Here is a 25474-nt window from a genome sequence, read left to right on the forward strand (position 1 = left end):
CCCTGTAGGCGTATTTATTTCGGTTTAATAGGTGTTTATGGTACGTTAGCCAGGACCTGTTCCTAATCAATCCGAGCTAAATCAGAATAACGCGGATTTACAGCGGCCGCGGGGGGCTCGGTGCCAGCCGGGCAGGTTTTACCTCACAACCGGCGGTGGCTCGGAGCAGGCGGGCCCTGGTGTCCTGGGCAGGCCCAAGCGGGGCGGTTGGTGGGAGGACGATGGATCCGCTCCGTGTGTGGTGGTTCACCCGCCCTGACCGCCCGCCCTTGGGATGGCAGGAACGAAAACGCGGAGCACAGCAATAGGGTGGAGAAAGAGGAAGTTCTGGCACATGGATACAGGGGAAGGGTTTTTTCAGTCCTGCCTTATGGTAGGAGCACATGGTCATGCTAACAAGCCACAGCGCTGGGAGGAAGAATTACCTCATGGAATTGCAAGCACTTTCCAAGCGAAGGTGGAGTCTGGAGCAAACAGCAGATCCCAGCTGATAGCGGTGGATAAGCCTGGGAAGCATGCACATTGCTGCTCTGTCTAGCCTCCGTCTGTCCTTGGGGAGCAGGAAAAGGAGACGGCTCCAACAGACTGGCTCTCAGTGCCCAGATAATGGGAGAGGTCTCCTCCTTCCTGCAGGAAGCCAGCTCACTCCTTGGGTCATGAATCAGTAGTTTCAGTAGCAGCTTTTCCTCTGTTGCAATCCTGAACAAACCTTTCTCACTTTCCATGAGCAACAGTAACTCAACGACTTTAGAACTCAACAGCTCATCTGGCATTGAAGGAAAACTGCTTTTTTGACTTGCATAGCAGTCAAACTAGAAAGGTAATAGGATGGAATGAAATTACATACATCCTCAAAATAAAGCCCCAAAAGAAACAAACCCCCACCACTCAGAGGGCGCTTGGCCAAAACAGTTGGTAATAGGCAACTGCATTTTTCTCCTGTGAAGCCTTCTATTGCTAGAGGGTGACCTAGGAGAGGGGATTTTGTGGCCTCCATGGTGGCCTGTCAGTATGCAAGAACAGCCTTACCAAATGCTTTGTGCCTGCGGGTTCCTATCAGCAGCTGTGGTTATCCAGCGTTGTGGTACGTGTCCATGAGGCACAGCTGGGTAAGTGTCCTCATGGCTCCTACACTCCTCCCAGCTCCTCAACAGCGGTAAACAGGTGGGTGTATAACCAGCTATATTAAGTTCATATAGCAGCAGTGTTACAAGCAAACATCACTTCCTCCAGAGCAGACAAGCTGAAGTTACTCCTTTTTACCAGTAATAAAGGTCTTTCAGAAGAACAAGGATTGTAAATATGCTGCTCCCTTTCTTGAATCATTCCCCCCAAACAGTCACCCGCTCCCAAAACTCCAAGGAGGAAAGGAAAAGGTGGGAGAAGTAATGAAAAGGAAGAGAAGCAAAGTACAGAAAATGTGAAGAAACATATAAGAAACAAGACACAGAGCTCTGAAAACTGGAAAGAAAATAAAACTGAACTTGGATTGGAATCCAGAGAAAATACCAAAGTATTAGTTTATGATGCACAGTGGTCAGTGCTGTGACTTTCTTCAGTGGTAGGGGTGCCCTTGCCTCTGAAGTTACATGGCTTTATAGAAAACCACTGGACAGGTTACAGTATCGCACATACTTTACTTCACAAATTTCATTTCTGCTTCGCATCAGTAGCTACGGAAAACACCACAAGCGTTTTAGTTTCCATGCAGGAATGTTTGGCTTGGGAGATGAGGGTTGACCAGCACTGAACAGGGAGAATGCACACAGCCTGCCTGCTGGATTTCTGTACCCCACTGATGGCCCACAGACCTTTGTGAGGGATCGGAGAGCTCAGGTGACTGGACTGACGCTGAAGGCCACCAGAAACACAAACTTTTTTTGTTCCCATTTTCTCCATCCTAAGCACTTTTGACATGAACCTAACCAGGAACCTGTGAGTGAAGTCCTGGCATCCTCACAAATTAAAATGTGGTACAAGAAACAGAAAAATCTGCTTCCAACTATATTTGAGACATTTGTTACATAATAATCCCAGACACGGGTTGTATGTGAATTCAGGTATTTTTTAAGCCAGCACCTGTTAACTTTCTCCATGCCCTCTGCTGCTGTTTCTGTTCCCATCTCTGCTCCTACAAACCACTTGTACCTGTCCTGAGATTCTGGACACTGCCTCAAATCTGGTCTTTGTGTTACCAACAGCAAGAGGGTGCCCAAATTCAAAGGTTCCTCCATCAGAGCTGCCCAGTGCTTGGGTCCTTGTGCAGCAGCAGCAGCTGCCCCAGTGGTGGTACTCAGCTGCTGGATCCTGCTTGTTAAACTGACAGCCTCACCCTGAGTGATCTTCATGGGCAACCACAAGCAACACCATGGGTTGTCCTCCTGAGCACCCTTCTTATGTAACTGTCTTGTCTGCAATGATGTTACTTACATTTTCCGCATCTGAAAATACTTTCCTAAACTATAATCTGAAAACATGCCCTCTACTTGGCTGTTTTAACTTGGGCAAATTTCTAATGACAATTGTTAGAATTGTACCTTGGTATCTTTTGAGCTGTCCTCTCATGGATTTTCTTGCCTCCCACTTTTTTATGTCTAAGTCTAGGAAAAGTAAACGATCAGTTTCCAGTTAGCTCAATACATGGTACTGGGTTTCACTTAAGTATGAAAGGCTAATTAGATCCTGCTGTAATTCACACCAAATGTACCACAGTCCTGACCACCACCAAGATTCTGCCCAATATAAACATTTATACCTCTGACTCTTCAGAAAAGGAATTTTAAAAATCAGAACTATGCTGTGGGGGGGAAAGAACCCCAAAATATGCTTATGCATTGATTCATCTACGCTTATGTTGCCACAGCCAATTTTAGAAGTGTAATTTGGAATAGGAATTCAAACAGATGTACAGTGTAGTGGGATGGATGCTACATGAACTTTTGAGCGGATTTTCCCTATGCCTCATTTCACCTCTACATCACATAGAGCCACACGATGTAGCAGTTAAATACTGCGTCCAAGTATGAGATGCATGTTCCAGTTTAGTGGTCAAAACAAGTTTTTGGAAATACTTACCTCCACAACAGCGAGATTTGCAGTTCTGAAGGCTGCAATGAAACACAATGCTTAAAGATTTATTTTTAAGTGAATAGTTAAGTGAACAGAATATTCTGAACAGAATATACCTGATAGTGTAGAATATTTCTTTAATCGGCACTCCCCTGCCAAAAGTTTTTTAGGCTGGGGTAGAAGTGTCTGCAGCACACGATGGCTTTGTCTTCTCCAGCTTGGATTACCCGCGGTACGGTTGCTACAGCAGCAACCTCTGTCCTCAAGCCAATCCTCTAGCAGGAACACTTCCCCCCCCCCCCCCCTCCAGCTGCTAAGAAGCAAAGAATAAACTTTTAGCTTCGCCCCTCCTTTATTGGAAGGGGAATAGGGTAATATGCTGTAATTGGTTTTTCATGTTTGCCAAGAGTCTGTTTCCTCTTATCATCCACAATATTTAACATGTCTTGTAATAGTTCCAAAAATAATAAAATCTGTCCCAAGAATAAAAATGATAGATCCACAACATGCTGCTTTTTTGTCATGGTCTTGGTTTCCTAACATTCTGTTAGTAGTTTTTATTGCCTAATGTTGTGGTTTCTTTCATATGCAGCAGACCCAGTAAAGACATTTCATCAGCTCCTTACACAGCAGCAGTCAGGATTATTTACAAATGGAGATTTCAGTACCACATTAAAATAAATCACCACTGGGTCCTGCTAAAGTTACACTGCGGCAATGTGGCAGAAAAAAACTTGGAGATTCCAGCGGTAGGAGAATTAAGTATATACAAATCTTATGTATGATACCAGCAAACAAATTTCTTAAGATAGCCAAATAAAACTTGTTAGTCTGCCTTCTTCTCCCGTATCTCTTCCCATGCAATAGCAGAAGAGGAATAGGCAAATTATATCCCCCCACACATGCAAAACAATTTCCACCCCATGTGGAACAAGTAATAGAACACAGGCAATATCTCCCTCATGATTTCTGTATCATGCGGCAAGATCTGAACGTAGTTTTGAAGGGACTTTAAGATCTTCTAGTTCCAACCCCCTGTCATGAGCAGGGACACCTCCTACTAGACCAGGCTGCTCAAAGCCCCATCCAGACTGTCCTTAAAATCCTCCAGGGATGGGGCACAGTACATCCCTCTCTCCCCATCCTTCCATCCCCAAAGCAAACACCCCATGCTGGGCAAACTCCCTTACATGTAGATGTAAAGGATGTGGAACAGTAGAGATAGAGAGCAGCGCTTTGCTCATCGGATTCAGTTTGAATGAAAGAATACCAGAATAGACAAAAAGGAGATAATACACAAGAGAAACTTGACTTAGGAAAAAAAAACCCAAACAACCAACACCCCTCTCCTCCCCCCCAAAAAACCCCAAACAAAACAACAACCAAACAAACACACCAAACAAAACATCTAAGAAAGCTGCATGACAATCGGTAGTGCCAAAAGAACAGTCCATCAAGAGGAATCACCATCTTGGGCATCAGCATTTACAAAAGCAATACTCTCCTGGCAACAACTCTGAGAAAAATGTCGGCATGTTCAGGAAATCCAACTTAATGATTATATTAAGAAACAAACTTTTAATGTCCAGTATAATCTTTTGATATTTCCAAATCGTATTAATGCACCTTTTTTCATTCATATTCAGTTTAACTGTAACCTCAAGCCTGATAAAGAGTTTTTCCTTTCTTCACAAGAAGAGATTTAGTACTGTATCAGTCACAGGTAAACTCTTAAAGCAGAAATACCTTTCCCAACCTAAATGTATGCCATTTAGCCTAAAACTAATCTCTGCCCTTCTAACCCCACAAATATATAGCTATTGCAGTTGAAGGCTCTTCAACTGCTCAACAACACAGTGACCCAAGTGTCACAATAAAGTGTAACATAGGGACAAGGAGACCTCTCTGGAACAGGGCATTCGCTGCCTGCCAGGGCTTCAGCCAGTCTCCTGTTATTTTAGCTTATCAGTAAGTGTTTTGCAAGTTATTTACCTTAAGTCACTGCAGAGCCAGATCTAGTACAAGAATAAATCAGAATGACTGAAGTCAATAGAAACACACAGGTACAAGACTGAAGGGGAATGTTAATCTTTCTTAAATGACTGCCAAAATTCTCAGAGCTTCTAATTTTAAGTAGAAATAAGAGACACAAGTCTTAGGTCTTGGTTAGAGGATCTGTGACTCCAAATTTACTTTTCTGTAAGTTAACTATGGTTTATACTATTTGCTTAACTGGGAGTACAGGGACACTGCATCTTGGTACAATTTTTCCAGTATCAGGAGTTTTACATTATTACATTTAACAGTTGTACAAATTGCTGGGGAACAATTAAACATTTTAATTCTTTGGTTATGGAAATACAACCAATAAAAGCCAACTGGAATTCAAACATGAAAGCTCAGCAAGTTATCAGTCACTCATGTACAAGTAAAACCAAAACTTGTGAAAGCACAACCTTGCAAAGCACATGCTCTAGAAATAAACCCTCCTGGCTAGGTTCTGTGCTATGCAATTTTCAAATTCTAATAGGATAAAATAGCATTGGGGGGGTGGTGGTGGATGGGGTGGGGGGGGGTTGTCAAAAACTCACAAACCCCCCCACAGATTTCTAGTTGGCAACAAAAGGATTATGTATGTGCAAAGCTTGAGACAAGAAGCCAGCCAGAATGTGAGGGAACGTCAGTTTTGTTCTAACTCCTCTCTGAGAGTACCAGACTCTTAACATAAGACTGGCATGTAAGCCAGGACCAGCCAGAAGGACCAGAAATCAATACGCGCATGTGGCTGTAGTAAGTCACAGCACATTCCCCCTGCTTCTCACCCACTCACCCCAGGCCCCTCCCCCCCCAAAAAAAGAGCACCGTTGGGTCTGCTACAGTAGTCCTAGATTCCTGGTCAAGCCTACACATCGTCCATGCTTTCAGAAGTTGAGTAGCTGTCAGAAGCTTTAGCTTTGTAAATCATCACCACTTAAAACAGGATGTTCTTCTCAGGACAATGTACAAATTCCCCTCCTCTACTCCCTTAAGGGGGGCAATTTTATAGCTAAGAGAAATTTCCTCCCATTTGTAATGGAGCTGTGGCTGCTCAATGGCTTTCTCCCATCTCATCTCAAGCGACTGAGTTCTGCAAGACTGCCAGTTGCAAAAACTCTTTGAGCAGTTAATTCAAGCAAGTACTTGTTCTTGTGAAGATCTAGGTACTACAAGCCAGTTTTTCCCCAGCACTGATGCAATCCAGTCACATGGTTTTACTGTCATGCAACACAGTTTTCATACTTCAAATCAAACAGTGTTTTATAGATGCAAACATCATATAATAAACATTTAACAATTGAAAGTACATAAAATGAGTAAGGTTTAAATAGTTGAGAACAATTACATTGCATTGCTTACAATGCTCCTAAATGCGTAGTAAAGAGCTCGAGTCAGCAATAAATCCTTATTGGTTGTCCCTTCCCCCAGACACAAACAAAAGGCTCCATATGATTTTTAGACCTGATTTAATCTCAGAACCACTGCTATGTTAACACCTGTTAGGCTGAAGTGTATTCACTTTCGGCATTAAAGTTCTGACAAAGAATGGATGACATGAGGATCCATGTCCCCCAGGGTCGGGTTGCAGTCAGTATTGGTCCAGTATAACAAAAGTTTTGCAGTCATTTCTTGCCTGTCCTGTCCCCTTTTTCCCCACCTGATACATAAACCATGGCCTACCATTAGTGTCACCCTTTTAGCTGTGATTTATTTAGGTAAGACAAGATGCAAACTCAGTCATTTCCTCCTTTGTAGGGAAAGTGACATGAATATTCTGTACTTTAACAAATAAACACTTGAATACAGGATTTTGTTTTGCACTGTTGCAATGCTTTCATGTGAGGCAAAACATACCCCTGCCCCCAACCACCACCATAATAAGTACCAAAGCATTTCTAAGTTTGATTTTCATCAAGATTTCCAAACTGGCAGATTTTATTTTCACACCCTCTTCACAATAGACAAGATGCTTACCATATACTTAGGATTACAAGTTGCCACTAAAAGAAAACTTTACACAACCACTGTACATTTAGGTTGAAAAAACTGTCCTTCATGAAAAATATACCTAGAAATTAAGTGGTAACAAGAAAAAAACATTAAGAAAAGATTAACCTTTTTTTTTTTTATAATGTGCCGGTTTAGATTTATCAACTGTTCCTCCACTTTTCATTCATACTCTGGTTTTACCTATAGTATTTGTTAAGGCAAACAGCTAATCCATTTCTGAAGAGGTGCTGTGGAAATTGTGGACAAACAGCAAACATTTGGCATTAAAATAGATAGCACGTATGTAGCCTCTAGTAATATACATTAAGCATTTCTCTTGGACTTCAGGATAATGAAGGGGGAGGATGAACATGCTAACAATGTCAAAAAGGCTTAAAATTTAGCGTCCAAGCAATTTCTATTGATGCTTCTGTAGTTTTCAAGCTCTAAGTAGTATAGAATTTATGCAAATGCATTAAAGAATTCTAGCTTGGCAAGTACACCCAAGCAGGTTATTAAACTATATATACAGAAAGTGATAAATACAGAATTAAAAGAGTCCTTCCACTTCTCCTTATAGCCTTGAAAATTGACAAAAAACTTGAGGACAGCTCTACAATATTAAACATTAGGTAACCGCAGGAGGTGGGAAACCTAACTACACAAACTGATTAAAATACTCAGATGACTTTGTAGTGTTTAATACAATTCAGTTCGTAGTCAAGGGCACAAGACAACATTTAACAAAAATAATCACATCAATTGACCTAGAAATCAAATGTAAATAGATATGAATACAATCTCCAAAATCTGTCTTTAAGTGAACATTAACCATTTATTCAAAGTTATACAAGAATTTGAAGGATAAAGTCTTCTGCAACAGGAAACCAACTTACAAGTTTCATGTCTCAGTTGAACTGGAGGCGAGCGGGGTGGGGGAGGGAAGGGTGAACAAACAAGTTAGTAGGCCCCATCCAGGCAGCTAGAAAGTAAAAATGGGCTCAACAGCAGCCTCCTCCAGCTTGTTGTCCTCCCTGATTGCCTGCAAGCGTTGCATTGGTAGCAGCATGCTGAGGGCCAATTTTTATGCCATTTGCCTGAAATGAGGTATAATACACAGTGTAATTATTTCAGAACACTAATATGTTTGAAAAGCTTCACAGTTTCACAGAATTGTTTGGGTTTGAATGGACCCCCCTGCCATAGGCAGGGACACCTTCCACTAGACCAGGTTGCTCAAAGCCCCAAGCAGCCTTGCCTTGAACACTGACAGGGATGGGACAGCCACAACTAAATGTATGCAGTAAATGCAGCAAAGTTTATATATCTGTATTTTTTTAAGCAACATGTGCTTAGCAATTGAATAGAATTTAAAGGAAGATGCTTTCCTTCTCATTGAAATTTTGTCTGTGTTAAACTCCGTAGCTTAAACTCCAAACACAAAAACACAGAGCCAAAACTGTCTTTGACTACTACTTGGAATAAGGCTTTAAAAACACACAGCGTTCGCTAGGAGTGTGTAACCTCTCCCCTCTCACCAAAACCTCCATTAGTTTAATAGGTTAATATAAAACTTTTCCTCTCTAGACAGCATTTCTTTCTGTGTTGAATCAGCTGTAGAGGCTAAGGGCGTACAAGTGTTCTGTGTCATCAATAATTTCTATGATCCCGAAAGACATGGCTACTTGCCAAGAACCCCCACACAGCGTAGCTCTTTCATTCATCAAAATCACACTTATATCTTAACCCTCACTCCCTCAAGTGGATTTTACCTAAAAATACAGCACTTTGAGAAAAGTAATACAGTAGCTTCAGAAATTAAGCTCTTAAGGAAACTTTGCGTCACAGTAAATCTCAGATTTATAGCGCTTGGCAGTTGTTCTGCAACAGTGGTAGCCTTCGGGTTTCTGGCACTAGCTCAGTATTGACAGCAGCTGATGTGGTTTCTTTTCGCTCTTTGACTCCTCTTTAATAAAAAGCATGCCCTATGGCTCATTGGTTTTGCCCCCTCTGGGCTGATAGCAACTTCTTGAGGAATCAAGGAGCCAGACCTGGCATAAAGCCAAGTCAGTAGCACGGACTGTTGGCTCTTGACAGCATATTGCAATCAAAGCTCCATAAGGCACAGTAAAGCAGTCAGCTACTATATGAAACTCGACAGATACAATGAGCATGCTTTTTCAGACTCTCTGATTGCCGTCCAATTTATATTCCACTATTGAGTGCATTTTCTTTAGGAAAAACATTAGAGGAAATGTTGAAGTTTTCATTGCTGAACTGAATTTAAAAAATGTTTCACCAAACCATCATATATACACATATATTTTCCAGTCACTGTCTTTGAAGGATTACTATTCAAATCTTAGCTACAAGTTTCCTAATGCAAATAGTCTGCATGCTACTGAAGTTACTCATTAATTCCTCTCTGAAGTCATAGAGCAATACTTTTAATAGTTCTAAGTTTTCTGCTGTTGCAATACATTAAGCAGGAAGAGGTAAAGCTATTTAAGCCCTGCTAACTCCCTCAACTATTCTTTGAACAATTCTGCAAGGACTATAATGCTTAACAGAAGCATCAGACTCAGTCCCTGACAGAGTATGCACCTATTCGCAGAAGAGATGCAAAGCAGAGAGTGGTGGTGCAGATTTTCACATGTGGTTTCACTAAGCACCACAGCAACAGTATTTAGGGACATGCAGAATAAAAAAAAATAAATAAAAAATAACCTTTGTGCATCAGGAAGGACTGAACATTTCATACTGACAAATTTAAACTTTGTGTGGTGTGGTTTTTTATGTGAACCTTAGCAGAGAGCTTATATGATCCTAACGTTTCTATACAATCTCAGTATTTCCATTTACTACTGATGAATTGGAATTTATGTTTTCTACAGCCATGAACCTTGCTCCTAACTGCTCAAGATTTTCAATAGCATGGTATCAACATTCAAGAAAAACATTAGAGGTCTTTCCAGCCTCTTGCGTTAGAGAAGTACTCCCTGCTCCACCTCCCCACCCCCACCCCAACCAAGTGAAGAGAGGCCCTGATAATCTGTAATTTCAGTAATGTGCATAGGCACACCAGCTAATCTTTTATTCCCTACAGAATCCAGCCACCTAAACCAGGAACATTTCAAAAGTCTTTTATGTAACTCTCAAAGCAATCCCTCCCCTGCACTGGACAGCTCATGGAGTGCATCTGGCATATCAACATGGTCCCCCATTTACATAGTGGAAAATTATCTTTGAAAACAGATGACACCATATGGAGAAGTGGATGAAAGTGGATTTTCTTCTCTTTTGGGGATTTATATTATTTTGTGATGCTTCATGGATGGATAGGGTCACTTATTTTAATCCATTTTTATCACAATAGCAGACAATTCAGCATCCAAATGAAACAGACAAATGGTTTACTGTCCAGCCTTCTAGTGCAAGTGAATTCTGTACATTTAAAAAACCCAGGTGTTCAAGAGTACTAAAACTTACCTCATTATTAATGTCAAAAACACCTTCCTGGATTTTCTCGTAGATCTCCTTTGCAGTGTTAATAAATGCCTAAAACAGAGGGGAAAAAAACCAAAACCACAAACACAGTGAATACGATCTCCTTTGGTGCAAGATGTACTAACTGAAACCCATCTTATTTGCAGATGTTCCAGCGAGACTTTTCTTCCTGACCTCAGCAGGAACAGGTATGACAACAGCATCCTAAACCTACCCTGAAGTAGCAATGGATCACACGCTGTTTAGAAAAACAGTGGCATTTTCATAACATCTGTATTCTACAATCTGTTGTCCAGTAATTACAGGGAAAAAGTGGTTTTTAAGATATATAAATTACTTCTAAATTATTTATGTCTGACCCTTATGGATAGCTTGTGTGGCAGATGGTTTCCCCTACCCTTAATATCTTCTAATAGGCCACTCTAGATTAGAATGCTTAGCAACATAAAACCACAGGGTACTTACAATGATGATGTAAGGATGCTGTCTGCTGGATGAAACCTTATGCTATAATTTAATATTCACCTAATTTTCAGAACGTATTCTCTTTAATTAATCTTGCACATGATAGGCAATAGGCATCTTAACAGTAGAAAGGAGAGGCCCTGGGTTTTATCATGATTTCTGAAAAATCTATTGTTTTAATTCAGAGAAAGGACTTTGACATTCAGGTCTGGGAAAGTGAACGATATAAATGTTTTTGGTTAAAGTTTACAATCAATTATTCCATTCTTCATCTCTCATTTAACTTTATAGGTCAAGTAATGCCTAAAATAATGTATAATTTAAGAGGTAATTAACATCAGCTAATAATTGCAATCAATATCAAGCATATAGTTCTTTTTGCTTTAAAATACCAACACCATGCAATCATACAAGATAGGCTATCTTCCGCACAAGCCCATTACAGCAAATACAGATCTAATTCAAATATAAAAAAGTAAACAGGGTTCATGGAGAGGAACAAATCATACCTTTCCTCATTTCTACACTGGAAGCATTTGACTGCTGAACTTGCCACCAGAGCTTTGTTTCCTAATTAACAGGACTGATATGTTTTCACCTTTAAAGGCCTTACAGCTCCCCAGAGTAATCAATCTACTGCAGCTCAATTACTGCACCAAGCACACACCACAGCCAGTGAAGGAGACCTGAACGACTGCATCAGGAGCAGAAAGATATGAATATGCATAAACTCTAAGTGGGTGATCGAATCATCACAGAGGGTCATGAGAATTTGCAGCAAAATAATGAGAAGAATTAATCATTGCAGATTCACAAGGCACTTAGGAAGCGAGTTCGTTTTTCAAACACGTGTTAGAGTTGAGGAGGAAAAATTGGCTTCTGGCCAACTACGAATTGATTCAAATTCCTCAGAAATTGAAGTTTTCAATGTAAGAAAAAGAATTCAAACTTATCTTGGTTTCTGATAACACACCAATTATTGTAATGGCCTCATCCATGGCCCTACTGAAAGGTAGAAGTCAGTAACTTCAGAAATCTACACAGCTGGAATCTGTGAGGATGCTTACTTGCTTCTGCTTCAGTGGGACATTAAACAGAACTTCAAGTCTTAAAAATGCGTTATGATAACTTCACATAAACAAGCACTTAGCAACTGGCACTTCTAACAATTCTAGACAATGCTGGCTAAGTACGCCCAGGCTCCTGTAAATTAATTCTATTAGATCTGTAAGAATTACTTTAGACCAGCAAAACCAGAATTTTAACACACTCCAAACTAACACAGCTGAGTCTATAATATGTTCTGGAAGCTACACTCAGGAACAGATCACTGCAGGAACACCTCTATCCTGTACTGTCCAAAGCAACACCACAGTAATACTAACTTCAGTAAAGACTATTTTAATGTTAAACACATTGCCTAAGAAACCACTGATCTGAAAAATCTAAATACTCCATTCATCTCAGGCCTACCATATCAGTTGGCTCAAAAAGACATAATCTGACTACCACATTCCCATCAGTGACTCTGGTGCACCACGTATTAGTGTTAAAACAGCACGTACTATTATTCTGTGTGGCAAAATGCCAGGCTGTACTGGGTCACATATAAGTAATTCCTACTTGAAAACAATGGTTTGACCAGAATATAACACATAATAAGTCTACCTCATGTTTTCTTCAGTTGGTATGGATTCTGAAAAGTTACTATTAATCAGCCACGAAAAGAGATTTGCATCCCTTGGGACTTCCACTTGTTTCTTGAATCCACGTATTTAAGTTAGCTTATGCTTCAAAGCACAAGTGGACTCAAAATAACCACCTGAGAACTTCACTGAGAACAGCAGTCTACTTGCTTTAAGAATACCGTATCAGATTTTGGCACTGCATGCTAGTGTCCCAATTAGCAAGGACAAGAAGGTGAATTCTGTATAATTGACGACTTCTAAAAACCTCTTTTAATACTGCATGTTCTAACTCTTACCTGGAACATGCAGTATATACTATAAACTCTCAATTATTTATGGGCAGTTTATCCTATTTGCAGATTAGCCAAGCCATGGATGCAGAAAGACAGAGCAGTTTCCCCTCAAATCCAGTTTGGATTTATTAGACCACAAGCAGGGGGCTGCAAGAACACAGCTGTAGCACTTCACATGCCAACTTGGATCCAGGTGCAGTTTAGCCACTTTCACACAACACAAGACCTCAACCAGTAAGCCCCCATGGACTCAGCTGGCTGCCTACCAAGCCTACTGCAGTTGCACTGTGCATTCCCCCAATGCTGTTGTTACTAAAATACTATACAAAGATACTTGAGCACTTCCACCACAAATCAACTCAGGTCCAGGTTGATTTCACTACCCCAGGAGAAGCAGTACCAGATTCAATCTGGATTTATATGCAGTCACCTGAAAGATGGCAAGGCCCAAGCACATGGTTATCTTCATTATGCATAGAAGGAAAAAAAAGACTTTTGTAAAACCACTATGTTAGACTTCCAACTGTAAACATTCTAGATTTCAAGAAAATCAGAGAAACAATGTAACTGCAGGGAAATGTCACAAATTAAAATAACAAATTACTGATGCTTTTATGCATGACATTACTAAGCATATTTGTACCACAGCATTAAAAATGGTCAAATGGTCATATACAAGTTACTCAGTGATTTGTTTTTAATATAACAAGTTTACAACAAGGTGCTTGATGACAGCCAGCATGACTTCACTAAGGGGAAATCCTGCCTGACCAATCTGGTGGCCTTCTATGATGGGGCTACAGAACTGATGGACAGGGGTAGAGCAGTTGATATAATCTACCTGGACTTGTGCAAAGCGTTCGACGCTGTCCCACACGACATCCTTGTCTCTAAACTGGAGAGACATCAATTTGACAGGTGGACCACTCGGTGGATAAAGAACTGGCTGGATGGTCGCACTCAAAGAGTTGTGGTCAATGGCTCAATGTCCGGATGGAGATCAGTAATGAGTGGTGTCCCTCAGGGATTGGTGTTGGGACCGGTCTTGTTCAACATCTTTGTCGCTGACATGGACAGTGGGATTGAGTGCACCCTCAGCAAGTTTGCTGATGACTCCAAGCTGTGTGGTTCTGTTGATAAGCTGGAGGGAAGGAATGCCATTCAGAGGGACCTTGACACACTTGTGAGGTGGGCTGATGCCAACCTCATGAAGTTTAACCATGCCAAGTGCAAGCTCCTACACCTGGATCAGAGCAATCCCAGGCACAGCTACAGCTACAGCCCTGCGGAGAAGGGCTTGGGGGTGTTGGCTGATGAGAAAATGAACACGAGCTGGCTTCAGTGTGCACTCACAGCCCAGAAAGCCAACCGTATTCTGGGCTGCATCAAAAGGAGTGTGACCAGCAGGTCAAAGGAGGTGATCCTGCCCCTCTGCTCTGCTCTCATGAGACCTCACTTGGAGTATTGTGTGCAGTTCTGGTGTCGTCAACATAAAAAGGACATGGAACTGTTGGAACAAGTCCAGAGGAGGGCCACGATGATGATCAGGGGACTGGAGCACCTCCCGTATGAAGACAGGCTGAGAAAGTTGGGGCTGTTCAGCCTGGAGAAGGCTGCATGGAGACCTCATAGCAACCTTCCAGTTTCTGAAGGGGGCTTGTAAGGATGGTGGGGAGGGACTATTCATCAGGGACTGTAGTGATAGGGTAATGGGTTAAAACTTAAACAGGGGAAGTTTAGATTGGATATAAGGAGGAAGTTCTTTACGGTGAGGGTGGTGAGGCACTGGAACAGATTGACCAAAGAAGTGATAAATGCTCCATCCCTGGCAGTGTTCAAGGCCAGGTTGGACAGAGCCTTGGGTAATATGGTTTAGTCCGAGGTGTCCCTGCCAATGGCAGGGGAGTTGGAACTGGATGATCTTAAGGTCCTTTCCAACCCTATTCTATGATTCTGTTCTATGAGTCTATACCTAGGTTCTCAAATAACAGTAATAGCCTGCTGTGAAAATTACATTATGTACAAGTGGGAAAGCGAGTCTTGTAAGATGTGATCTGGTTGCTGTGTCACACCTGCAACTACTGCAAAGCTAACGAAGGACATTTCTGAGTCACAACATACCAGTATAATATCACCTTAGAAGATTTGTATAAGGAGTTTCCTAGACTATATACACCTGAGAATCAAGAAGTCTCACAATGCTCACTTCAAAGAAACCTCAAGCAACTCAAAACCCAAAACCCCAACTACCAAACATTACATATGCTGTATTTAAGATAAATAAGTCCTAAACCACGGAATGTAGAATTAAATCAACTCCAACATCTATTTTATCACACAAAATAAACACGTGATGTTGGATTACTATCCCTGGAACAAAACCAGGAAAAGTGAATTCTGTAACTGCTAAAACGGACACAAGGGAGTAAGTTCCATATACCTCTGTCTCAAGGAAGCTGTATGCAGGAGTAATAACAAGCTAAGGGCACCAGAATGCGAGTTAAAGAACAGATAAATTTAGTTTTCACTTGCCAGATGTCAATAATACCACTACTATTTCTTGGAAACCTAGTGCTGCGGCAGGTATTTGAGGACTTAACTACAAGCTGAGCATAACAGGAAAAACCTGTAAATGAATCACTGATACTTTCCGAAAGTCAGATTTTGTGAGTTCATCTTTCCTTGGAATCTGGAGAACAGCAGGGTTCTGGACTGTCAGCTCGTGGAACATGCTGCCCTCTGGTGGCAATATTGCCGTTAAACCTAGCGCTTAGAAACACAAATGGGGCAGTCATTATTTCTAGAAGCTTTTTTACAATTAAATGAGGAATACTTAAAGGTTAAATATCTTACAAATTCTAAAGCGTGAGCCTCACCTCCGAGGTCATCCAATAGCTAGGATCTCCTCTGCCGTCCTGATTTCCTAGCTTATCTTTTAGCAGTGAAATACAACAGAATAGCATTTAAAAAAACGCATTTGGAAGCGGTAATAATATCGACCACAAATGGATTTACCTCTAGAACATTCACCATCCCAGTGTACAAGAGATGCTGAATGGCCATTTAGTAGAGTGAGATCCCAAAGCACTAAGCAGCTGTTTTATGACCAGTAAAACAATACTTTTTACAACTAAATGATCCATCAAAAAGCAGTCTAGGACACTACAGGGGTACAGAAGTGTTAATTTTCAAGCAGTAGAAAGCTGCTATATAGTCAACCTACACCCCAAAAAGCATCCCAACCCATGTGTAGACTTATTTTTGAAAGTAAGTCACAAAACAAAATTGACAACAATTTTTATGTACCCATTCAAGTGCAAACTTTCTTTACAAGCTTACTGGGAAGATGCATGTTACCACAGCTCAAAGTATCCTGAAATGTCCTGCAGCTGCTGTTGAACAGTTACAAAGGAAGAGCACTTGAGGGAAAAAAGATGATAAACCCAGAACTAAGAATCCATCTCTCCAGCAGAATCTACACCTCAGGCAGGTGGCCAGATCATACCTTTCCTGCTCTTCTATTAAGTACAAAACCCTTGACTAACTGTGGCTTTTTATTCTGATTATACTCTGGGATGCTCTCAAGAACCCTAGCAGAGGCTGTGTTCTTTACTGCACAGATGGGGCACAGTTCAAGGGTTTGCCACAAGGAGGTAAGAGCTGTGAATCTTCACTGGAGCAAGGTGTCCTGTCCCTTCGCTCATCTGTAGCTGAACTGACATGAGCTTCACCTCTTTTCTCATGGAAGAAACTGGTTGAAGTGCAGCTTCACACAGCTGAAAAGTCACAGAACTTTGATTTTGAGGAACTTTAAGGAATACTGGCCTTGATACAAGTTAAGATAAACCTTTTTTTCCCTAGACTCATGAACTAGAAATCCTGCTCTCTTGCAAGTTCTAGTCAGATTACATCTTGTGTGTCACTTTACCTTACTAGGAAAACTATTAACAATTAGTTGTGTTTAGAGAGAATGTGGAGGGGGGAAAAAACCCTACCTGCTTCTAAAAACCAGTTCAAGTTTAGCAGCTGTTAAGAATCATGTCTTTCCATGAGATTTTCATTTTTATCCTTCTGAACATTACAGAGTCCCATCTTCCTTTCCTTGCTGTGAATGAGCAGTACTGCTATTGAAGCTACATGGGTTTTAAATATTCATTATCCATTTAAGTAAAATTATGAAAGAAGTTGCCTGAAAAGAAAATTAAGTTACAGCTGAAACAAAACCATAGAATGACCATCCAGCTACATATAGCAGAAGTGCTCCACTGCTCAGTCAAAACCGCTATTCAGATTTAATCCTAAATAATGAATCCATTATTGCATTCTATTTATGTGCAGACAACTTGGAATAACACAGACCATACTCTTAAAGATGAAAGCTTGGCATAGGGCTATATAATCTTCTCCATATGGGAAACAACTTACTAAAACCAATTCCCACACCAGGAATCAATGATAAATTAGTACAGCCCATGATATCTGCTTCTGAACAGCAATGGTGTCTAGCACTGGTTTGACCAGTATCCAAAAAGCAATTTTGCTTAAGGTGGATTACATTCACTGTTACTAGAAGTAGCAGTCTGGAGTGCAAGAAGAATGCACAAAGTTATCCCAGTTTCCCAAATACAGGCAGGCATCTTCCTGAGAACCAATGGATGTAAGTGGATTCAAACAAATGATACTCCAGGGACACAAAGGTAAGTACTGTGTGCTATAGAAAACTGTATGGTCACCTGAGTGGGTTCTGCTCTGCCTCTACAGTTAAAACACTGCTCAAGCAGAAAGCACTTAACAAGCTCTGAACTGCACATTTCAGATAAGACTACAATTAACAGTCATATAATGTTGTTGAACTACCAACGAAAACCCAAACATGATAAAACGGTTAATGCCTCTTGCAAATAAGAGAAAAAAGTTCTGTGCAGTTTTAATGCAAGGTCAGAAAGTAACTGATGTTATGATTAAAACAAGTGCAAACATGCCCGGGGTTCAGACTTCAGACTTAAGCGTATACAGATGGAAAGCCTGCTCATAGGTACCAGTGTTTCCTTAGAAAAAAAACCCCAAACATAAGTGACATTGAATTTTGCAAACAGTACTTCAGAGTGCACATCCCCCATCCACAAGTCAAAAAAGTAGAACAGATACAACCACCAAGAGTCTAAAACTTAGCACTAGATTTCTTTCATCATTAATTAAAAACAAGTTCAATGGTTCAGGTCAAATTTAACTATGCATTCTACTGGGAGAAAGCCAACAGCCATGCTCACAGTGTAGTAAATTACTGAACACTCCAAAACACAGGCAAGATTTTAAACAGAATTCTAAGGACAGAAAGAAATGCACTAGTGATATAGCTTAGAAATCACTGAGGAAACAAAACACAAAAATTCAGTTATGTTTTGATAGCTGGCTATCTTGATGGCTTTATACAGAGGCTAAAAGGAAATCAACAACCAAAACCCTCTTTAAATAAATAAGATACTGCTGATGCGACTAGTATAACTGGCTTTGCGCTGCAGTCAAATTATAACCCCGTGCTCAGCCTTCCCCCCCAGTAGTCCTTCTATGTTCCCAACATATCAGAAACTCCCCTCACCCAATCCCATTCTGTAACATACACGATGATTTAACTCTGCGACCACACTGAATTCTTAGCAGCCTCCACAAGCTACTACAAAGGAAGGGCCTATATCTACTTCCTGCTCCCACCTATCAATTAACTATTGTGCAAACAGGGTATAAACATCCCCTAACAGCCTCACACAAGATAAACAACTAACAGGATATTCTCCTCTGCTAAACATTTCTATCAAAGACGTACTTTACAAGACATAATCCTGAAGAACACAATGAACATTTTTAAACTGTCTTCAGATCCAAGCACTGAACAGGTCACTGTACTACTACAGACTGACTAAGGCATTACACAGTGGTGGAAACTGGGTTTAAACAAGGGAAACAGCCTGAATAACATTAGTGACAGAAGATTATTTGTTCATATAAACAAGTAAAGAATCCACTGTTAACTTGCAAGCATCTACAATAACCATTTGTGATTCAAGGTGAGAAAAAGTTGGGTCAGAAACAATGTCAAACTGATCAAACAAAGTCTAGAGGCTTGACTTGTCACTCTTGTCAGAGAAACATCCGTTTTCAACTAGAGACAAAAAATCCATTAGGGAAAAGAAGTCTCCTCTGGCCATTTAACTGTTTCTAATACAACACAGGAGACACGTGCTGCCAAGTTTCAGCATTACATCTGCATCCACAAACAAGACTTTTATGGCTATCTGCTTGTGCTTTATGATGCAGATCTCTCTGTTTACTTAGATAGTGCCACAAGTCTGTTCTGACATGCTGTACCTCCTGAATTCCCCAGTGGCAAGCATTTACAGTACAGGAGTCATGCAGTTACTAGCACTGTTACAGCAGGGCCAGGCATTAAATCTGGATGTAAAGTACAGTCAGTATTAAATTAAGAAATGCATGCTAGACCTTGAACTGGATGCTGCAGAAACACTCCTGTGGCAAGCAGCCTAAGCTTCCCAAGGTAACAGGACAAACTTGACAGCACACAAGGCAATGCCCCTACCAAAGAAACCTTTCAGAAAATGTGGAATGTTGCTAGATAACCCACTAACTGTGTGGGACTGAGAACAATACAGTAACATATACAGCAACAGTGTCTCACGAATAATTACAATGGGTAAAAAGCACTCACTATTGGTTTTTTTTTTACCTCTAGAGGACAGAAGCTGGAGAAGTGTGGAAATTTAACTGATGTCAGTCAAAAGATATGTAAGAATTAATGTATCTTCTATAAACTCAAAAGACTTGAAAATGTGTGAGCAGAAAAAAAGGACTGCTGTCACCTTGCATTTTTACAAAGCAGAGTAATTTAATTCAGAATAGTTCTGAATTATTTCCCCCCCCCCAAAAAAAAAATTACCTGGTGACTGGTGTTTCCTGCAGCCATGTATGTTTATGACATACACTATTTTCATGTACTGAGCTATGTTACAGAGGACTACAGGATTCAAGTGATTTGAGGAAGGGTATCTGTGAACAATCCAAGATGATTTATTTCTAGACCCTTAACGTTCTAGATTCTTTTGCCATGAGTACTTTTTTTCCTCAGATTCAGAAAGTAAAGTTTGAAAACCAGCTCTATAATGAGATAACCCTCCCATAACATTTGCAGACACAGAGCCACAGATTTCTTCTGCTTAAAATTTAATTTTAGCTGAATTACCTTAAGTTTTGTTCTGCCTGTTTAGTTTCTACATTCTCAAGCAGTCAAAAAATTGCAATTACCTCCCAGTTCTGAAGTACTGAAGCCTTGTTAGTTTTACCTTCATTTCACATACTTCTTGTTCTTTCCTCAAATGCTGCCACATGATTTCTCATTCCCTTCTATCTTTTTGATACTGAACAGTCCAGAACCAGCACTGAAATAGTAATGGTCTCTTCTGTCCACAAAATTATGTTTTCCACCTACCATGTCTACTATTTCTCCTCACGTATTTTCACTGGCTCAAAGATTAAGATTTTACTCCTTCAGCTGTAACTGTTCTAAATCATGCCACCTCTTTTAGTGTTGACCGAGAATACCATTTAAGAAATGCATTTGTCACTAACAACAATTATATCCTAAAGCTTTTCCATCAGAATTAGATAGTGCACATATGCAATAACGCACTTGTATCATAATAAGCAGAGGATCCTATTTGAACTTTTTTGACCAAGAAAGTCATGCTCATTTTCCTTCTGATAATCAGAATTGCACTAGGTCCTAGACAGCTCATTCACTAGCAGGTATTTTTTTTTGAGACAGCGAGGTGCCAATGTTAGTATCAGGTAGCAACAAGCCAGAGTAAAGTCAATGAAAGTTATTTGTAACTCTTACTACAGCTTAAAAATAAAATATCTGAGTATCTCAAAAGTAGAAGACTTTAGCACGCGAAGAAGAGTATCCCATCAGTTACCCACCATTTTGCATTTAGGACAATTCTGGATACAACTAGGGGCAAATTACGAAATATAACAAACTGAACAGTATCATGCTATTACAAAAAAGAGTAATACGTGGGGATGTATGAATTGAATATGGGCTGGAAACACATGTGAAACAATCTTTCTACTTTACATAGCACTAACCTCTCAGCTGGAGCTCTCTGTCCACCACTGTACTGCGTTTGGCTAGGACAGAGTTAGTTTTCTTTGCAGCAGCCTGCCATACTGCTGTGTTTTGGAACTGTAAGGAAACCAGCACTGGTAACACAGCAGTGTTTTAGCCACTGCTGAGCAGTGCTTACAGATTGTAAAGGTCTTCTGTTTCTTACTTTGCCTTCCCCAGTGATTAGGCTTAGGGTAGGCAAAAAACTGGTCGGTGGGGCATCCACAGTCAGGACACCTGATCAGAACTGGTCTAAGTGACATTTCATATTATATGACATGCTCAACAATAAAAAAATAATTGTCTTTCCAAAGTAGCTGTTGCTCAGAGACTGTCTGGGAATCAGTCTGATTGTAGGAAGCTATGGTTGCCTTTCCATCACTCTTCTCCAACTTCTTTCCTTTGTTTATTAAACTCTTCATCTCAACCCTAAGTTTTTACTCAGTTTGGCTCTTCTAGTTCTTTCCCTCATCCTACTGGACATGGGGAATGAGAAAGCAACTGGATGGGCACTTAGTTGCTGGCTGAGGTCAATCCACCGCAACCACCCTTCAAGAAAGGTGTGAAGTAAATAAAGGTGAGATATGTAAGAACTCACATGTGTCCAGAAATATGAACTGTAAGTAAAACTTTGAAACACTTAAGTTTTTTAAAGTAGCAAAGATTGAAAAACTTATTCAAATACACAGACTACAGTAATCAAGACAATGACCTCTTCAGCAACTCTGTAGAGGACAGAAAAAGAGTGCACGAACTGCAGAAGATTCATGCTAGGTAGTGGAAGAGAAAGATGACAACAATAGAAATACCAAAGCACTGTGATAGATTGCTCTGAAGATCTTGTGAAATATTAGAGATCTTTAGAAGAGGTTAGATTGACATCTGCCAAGGATACCAACAGCTTGGCTTGCTTTGGACTAGCAGATCTATTTTAGTCTAGATTTCAGGGCAGATGGAGGTACCCATTTCTCTGACCAAGTATTCTGAACACCCCTCCCCAAATATATTAATTACTAGAGTCTCAACAACATAATTAGTGCAATCAGGTACAATGTAGACAGTGTCCTTCTCATAATATGAATTAAAGCATAGTTAATTCAAGTTAAGGAATCCAAAACCTAGAGGTATTGTATATGTACAAATAAAGTACAATTCAGAACAACTGTTTTACTAAAATGGCAGTGTTTAGTAAAGTTACCTCCTCTACGTTAGAAGCAGTTTTGGCAGATGTCTCCATGAAGATAAGTCCGTGCTCTCGTGCAAATGCTTCACCTTCTTCTTTCTTGACTTCTCGTCTGGATTCTAAATCACTAAGGTGGAAGAAAAATGTTACTTGCTTGGTCTAACCTGCCCACATAAATATTACTGCTCAGATACATGCTTATAAGCCAAGAGCACCCATTAGAACTTACATACATATGAGTATCTATTCAAGCCCTTACATAAAGTACAATTACTGTAAGCCTTGCACTTACAATATATGAGATAGCCTCAGATATCCCAGTTGCTTCAGCTATCAAGCCTAGCTGACATAGATCTTAAAAATGACTTGATGAAATGGCTTTGAACAGGATGTGTGTATATTTATCTAGCTATTCCCCAAATGCAAACTGTAGACATTGTCATTTTAAGTAAATATCACTCTTTTCTAGTATAATGTTATCTACCAATCCACATGGGAAAGCTGAACTGATAAAGGAGTTTTATAAATAATTTGTTAATGATTTAAAAAATCATTTTCTATTCAGTAACGAAACTTCATACAGTCAATTTCTGTTCTATTTAATAAAAAGATTTAAAAGGAAAACTAAGCACTTCAGTTTTGAAACTCCAAGCCTGGCCCTCGAACAGCAGAATAACTTGAAGTTACACAATTTCTTGTTTCCTGCTTAAAGTAAAATAAACCCCATCTTGGACTGGACAACTAAAGACAAATCTGCTTCTGTAAGTCATATAGATATCTAAGTATTTCACTTTCACTGTTTAAAGCTTTTTTAGAAACAAGGAGTACACAGTTTGTCCTTCTTTGTAAGCATATTACATCTGGAGCAACAACAATGCTACATTTATACATAAATAATAAATAAAATATATATACTAAAATAAAGCTTCATTTCAGCTGTACATGTAAAAGTATCTTCTCAGGTACATATTTTTAAACTAAACAGTCTGCAAATACAGAGATTTAATTTGCAGCCAGAACAACAGATAGAAGTATCATACTGCGCTTCAGTGCTGCCATCCTTGTAATTATACATGTATTAAAAATCAGCGATACTCACTGTGGCATCTGTTTTTCAGCAAAGCAGGTTTTAGTTACTTTTACAACTACACACTTGCTCAGATAAGTTACAGAGTCAAGATAATTCAACATATCATTTAAACATGGAACATTTGAAGATAGAGATATAAGAAATGCCTTCTCAAAATGATTTTAAAGTTGAAGTTCATTGTATGCAAGTGTTCCAAGTATCTCAGCGTCAAGCTTAAGATATCTTAACAAGGCGTTCATTCTCATGTCCCTGAAGTAGCTATCTGACATTGCATTTTGAACTTGAGAAATGTCTTATTTGCTGCTACCATGCTACACTCAAATATATCTTATTTAAAACCTTGATTCACTACAGTGCTATCTCCATGGTAAAAGAGACATAAACAACACTTTTGACTTGAAATAGTGCAGCTGCGTCGAAAATTGCAGTGATAACCCAGTCAAAACTCACTACTGTTATCTAAACATATTCTTACGGAGCTTTAACTGCTTCTACTAACCACAGATGTCTTCCTCTCTCCATTCCAATAATTCGAAGCATTTGGTCTTACTAGATCAATATAGCTATGTTTTGTTCTGGAAAGAAGATTAAGTACAGTATTTGTCATGTTTTAACACTAGCTTTTGTAATGTTTTCAAAAAATAGCTATTGTAGTTCAGATTAAATTTTAAACACATTTCAAATCCAGCAATAAATCAATACTACAAAAAGTATAAAGTGCACCTGGGACTCATAAGAACAAAATTTATTCCTTTAAAAATATTATGCTAATATACACTTTCTTCCTTCCATCTACCTCTAGTAGTATGCCCTATCATAAGAACTCCTGTAACACACTTTCAGGATAGTGCAATATAATTGAAGGTGTTTTCTTCCCATCCTTCTGTTTAAGGCTTAAAAATAATTGCCTTTAAAATGCTTTTTAAAGAAGTTTTACTTCGTGTGCACCTTAATCTGTAACTCAAAATACATGATTTAAGCATATTTATTGAGTAAATCCCAGTTGTAACCAGGAATTACTGAGGTAGCTGCAAGTAGCATATTATAACTGAAAAATCATGTGATACAGTTAGTCTGCATCAGAAGAATGCACAATAGAATTTTAGTTTAACAGCTAAGAATAATGAAGAATAGTTACAGATATCAACAGTGTAAGTATGCAAACTTACGTAATACTTATCTCAAGTAAACAGTATACTTTACTGTTTCAGTGCTGTATTTTACTCACATAAGCATGAAACCAGTTGGTCAGGAACATCACAGGCTTACCAAAGCTTCATTTAATGAAAAAAATTACACTTCTATATTAATTTGTGAATACTGTGCTTAACACATTCCTCAATTTAAAAGAATGCCATCAGTAATTTTCCAGATGATACATTCAAACGTGGACATGCTTCACAATTACTTAACGCTCAAGATATTTTTCAGGTGGAGATTCAGAGTGGGGGGCAGAGGAAGGAAAACAGAAGGGAGAAAGGGTGAAGAAGAAAATAAGAGGTGAACAGGCCACAGTAGCAAAACCAAACTATCTTTATCATGAGGCTGTTTCTCAGTAATATCCAAGAAATGATCTGGCTATTCATTAAAATATAAGGGACCTGAATATCCACCATTATTTTAACAGGCATCTTTACGTTCAAGAATTGCTGAGGCATGCGGACAAGTTAAGGTCAATTAGGTAAAGGCCCATAACTAATGGGTTTTTAAATTATGAGATGAAGTTTTAGGTATTTGGAAAAATCCTACATTGTGAAAAAAAACCTCAACAAATAAAATCTAGAAATGATGCTACAATTCACTGATGGAGAACTAGAAAAAACTACAGATAAATTTATGTATTCACTGATGCGCTTTTACAAAGAACTTCAATACAGATCAAATTCTTGGCTCCAATAGGGAACCATTTTAGAACTTTAGATAGTATAGCCAAGAAGATCAAGTAATTAGTTGTTTACAAACTGGGTTAACACA

The 25474-nt window shown here is 39.6% G+C and overlaps 1 protein-coding gene across 1 annotated transcript in view; it reads right to left on the reverse strand.

Annotated features, from left to right (window-relative positions):
* Positions 1–6555: 6555 nt before the first annotated feature.
* Positions 6556–25474, reverse strand: part of RAB2A (RAB2A, member RAS oncogene family) — a 45763-nt gene continuing 26844 nt past the window's right edge. The window contains exons 7-9 of the mRNA XM_005152519.3: positions 22426–22537; positions 10585–10653; positions 6556–8192 (exon numbers count right to left, since the gene is read on the reverse strand). Coding sequence (XP_005152576.1) covers positions 8097–8192; positions 10585–10653; positions 22426–22537 — 277 coding nt within the window. The 3' untranslated portion in view covers positions 6556–8096. The remainder of the gene's footprint in view (positions 8193–10584; positions 10654–22425; positions 22538–25474) is intronic.

Source organism: Melopsittacus undulatus, chromosome 1, assembly GCF_012275295.1.
Source record: "Melopsittacus undulatus isolate bMelUnd1 chromosome 1, bMelUnd1.mat.Z, whole genome shotgun sequence".
NCBI lineage: Eukaryota > Metazoa > Chordata > Aves > Psittaciformes > Psittaculidae > Melopsittacus > Melopsittacus undulatus.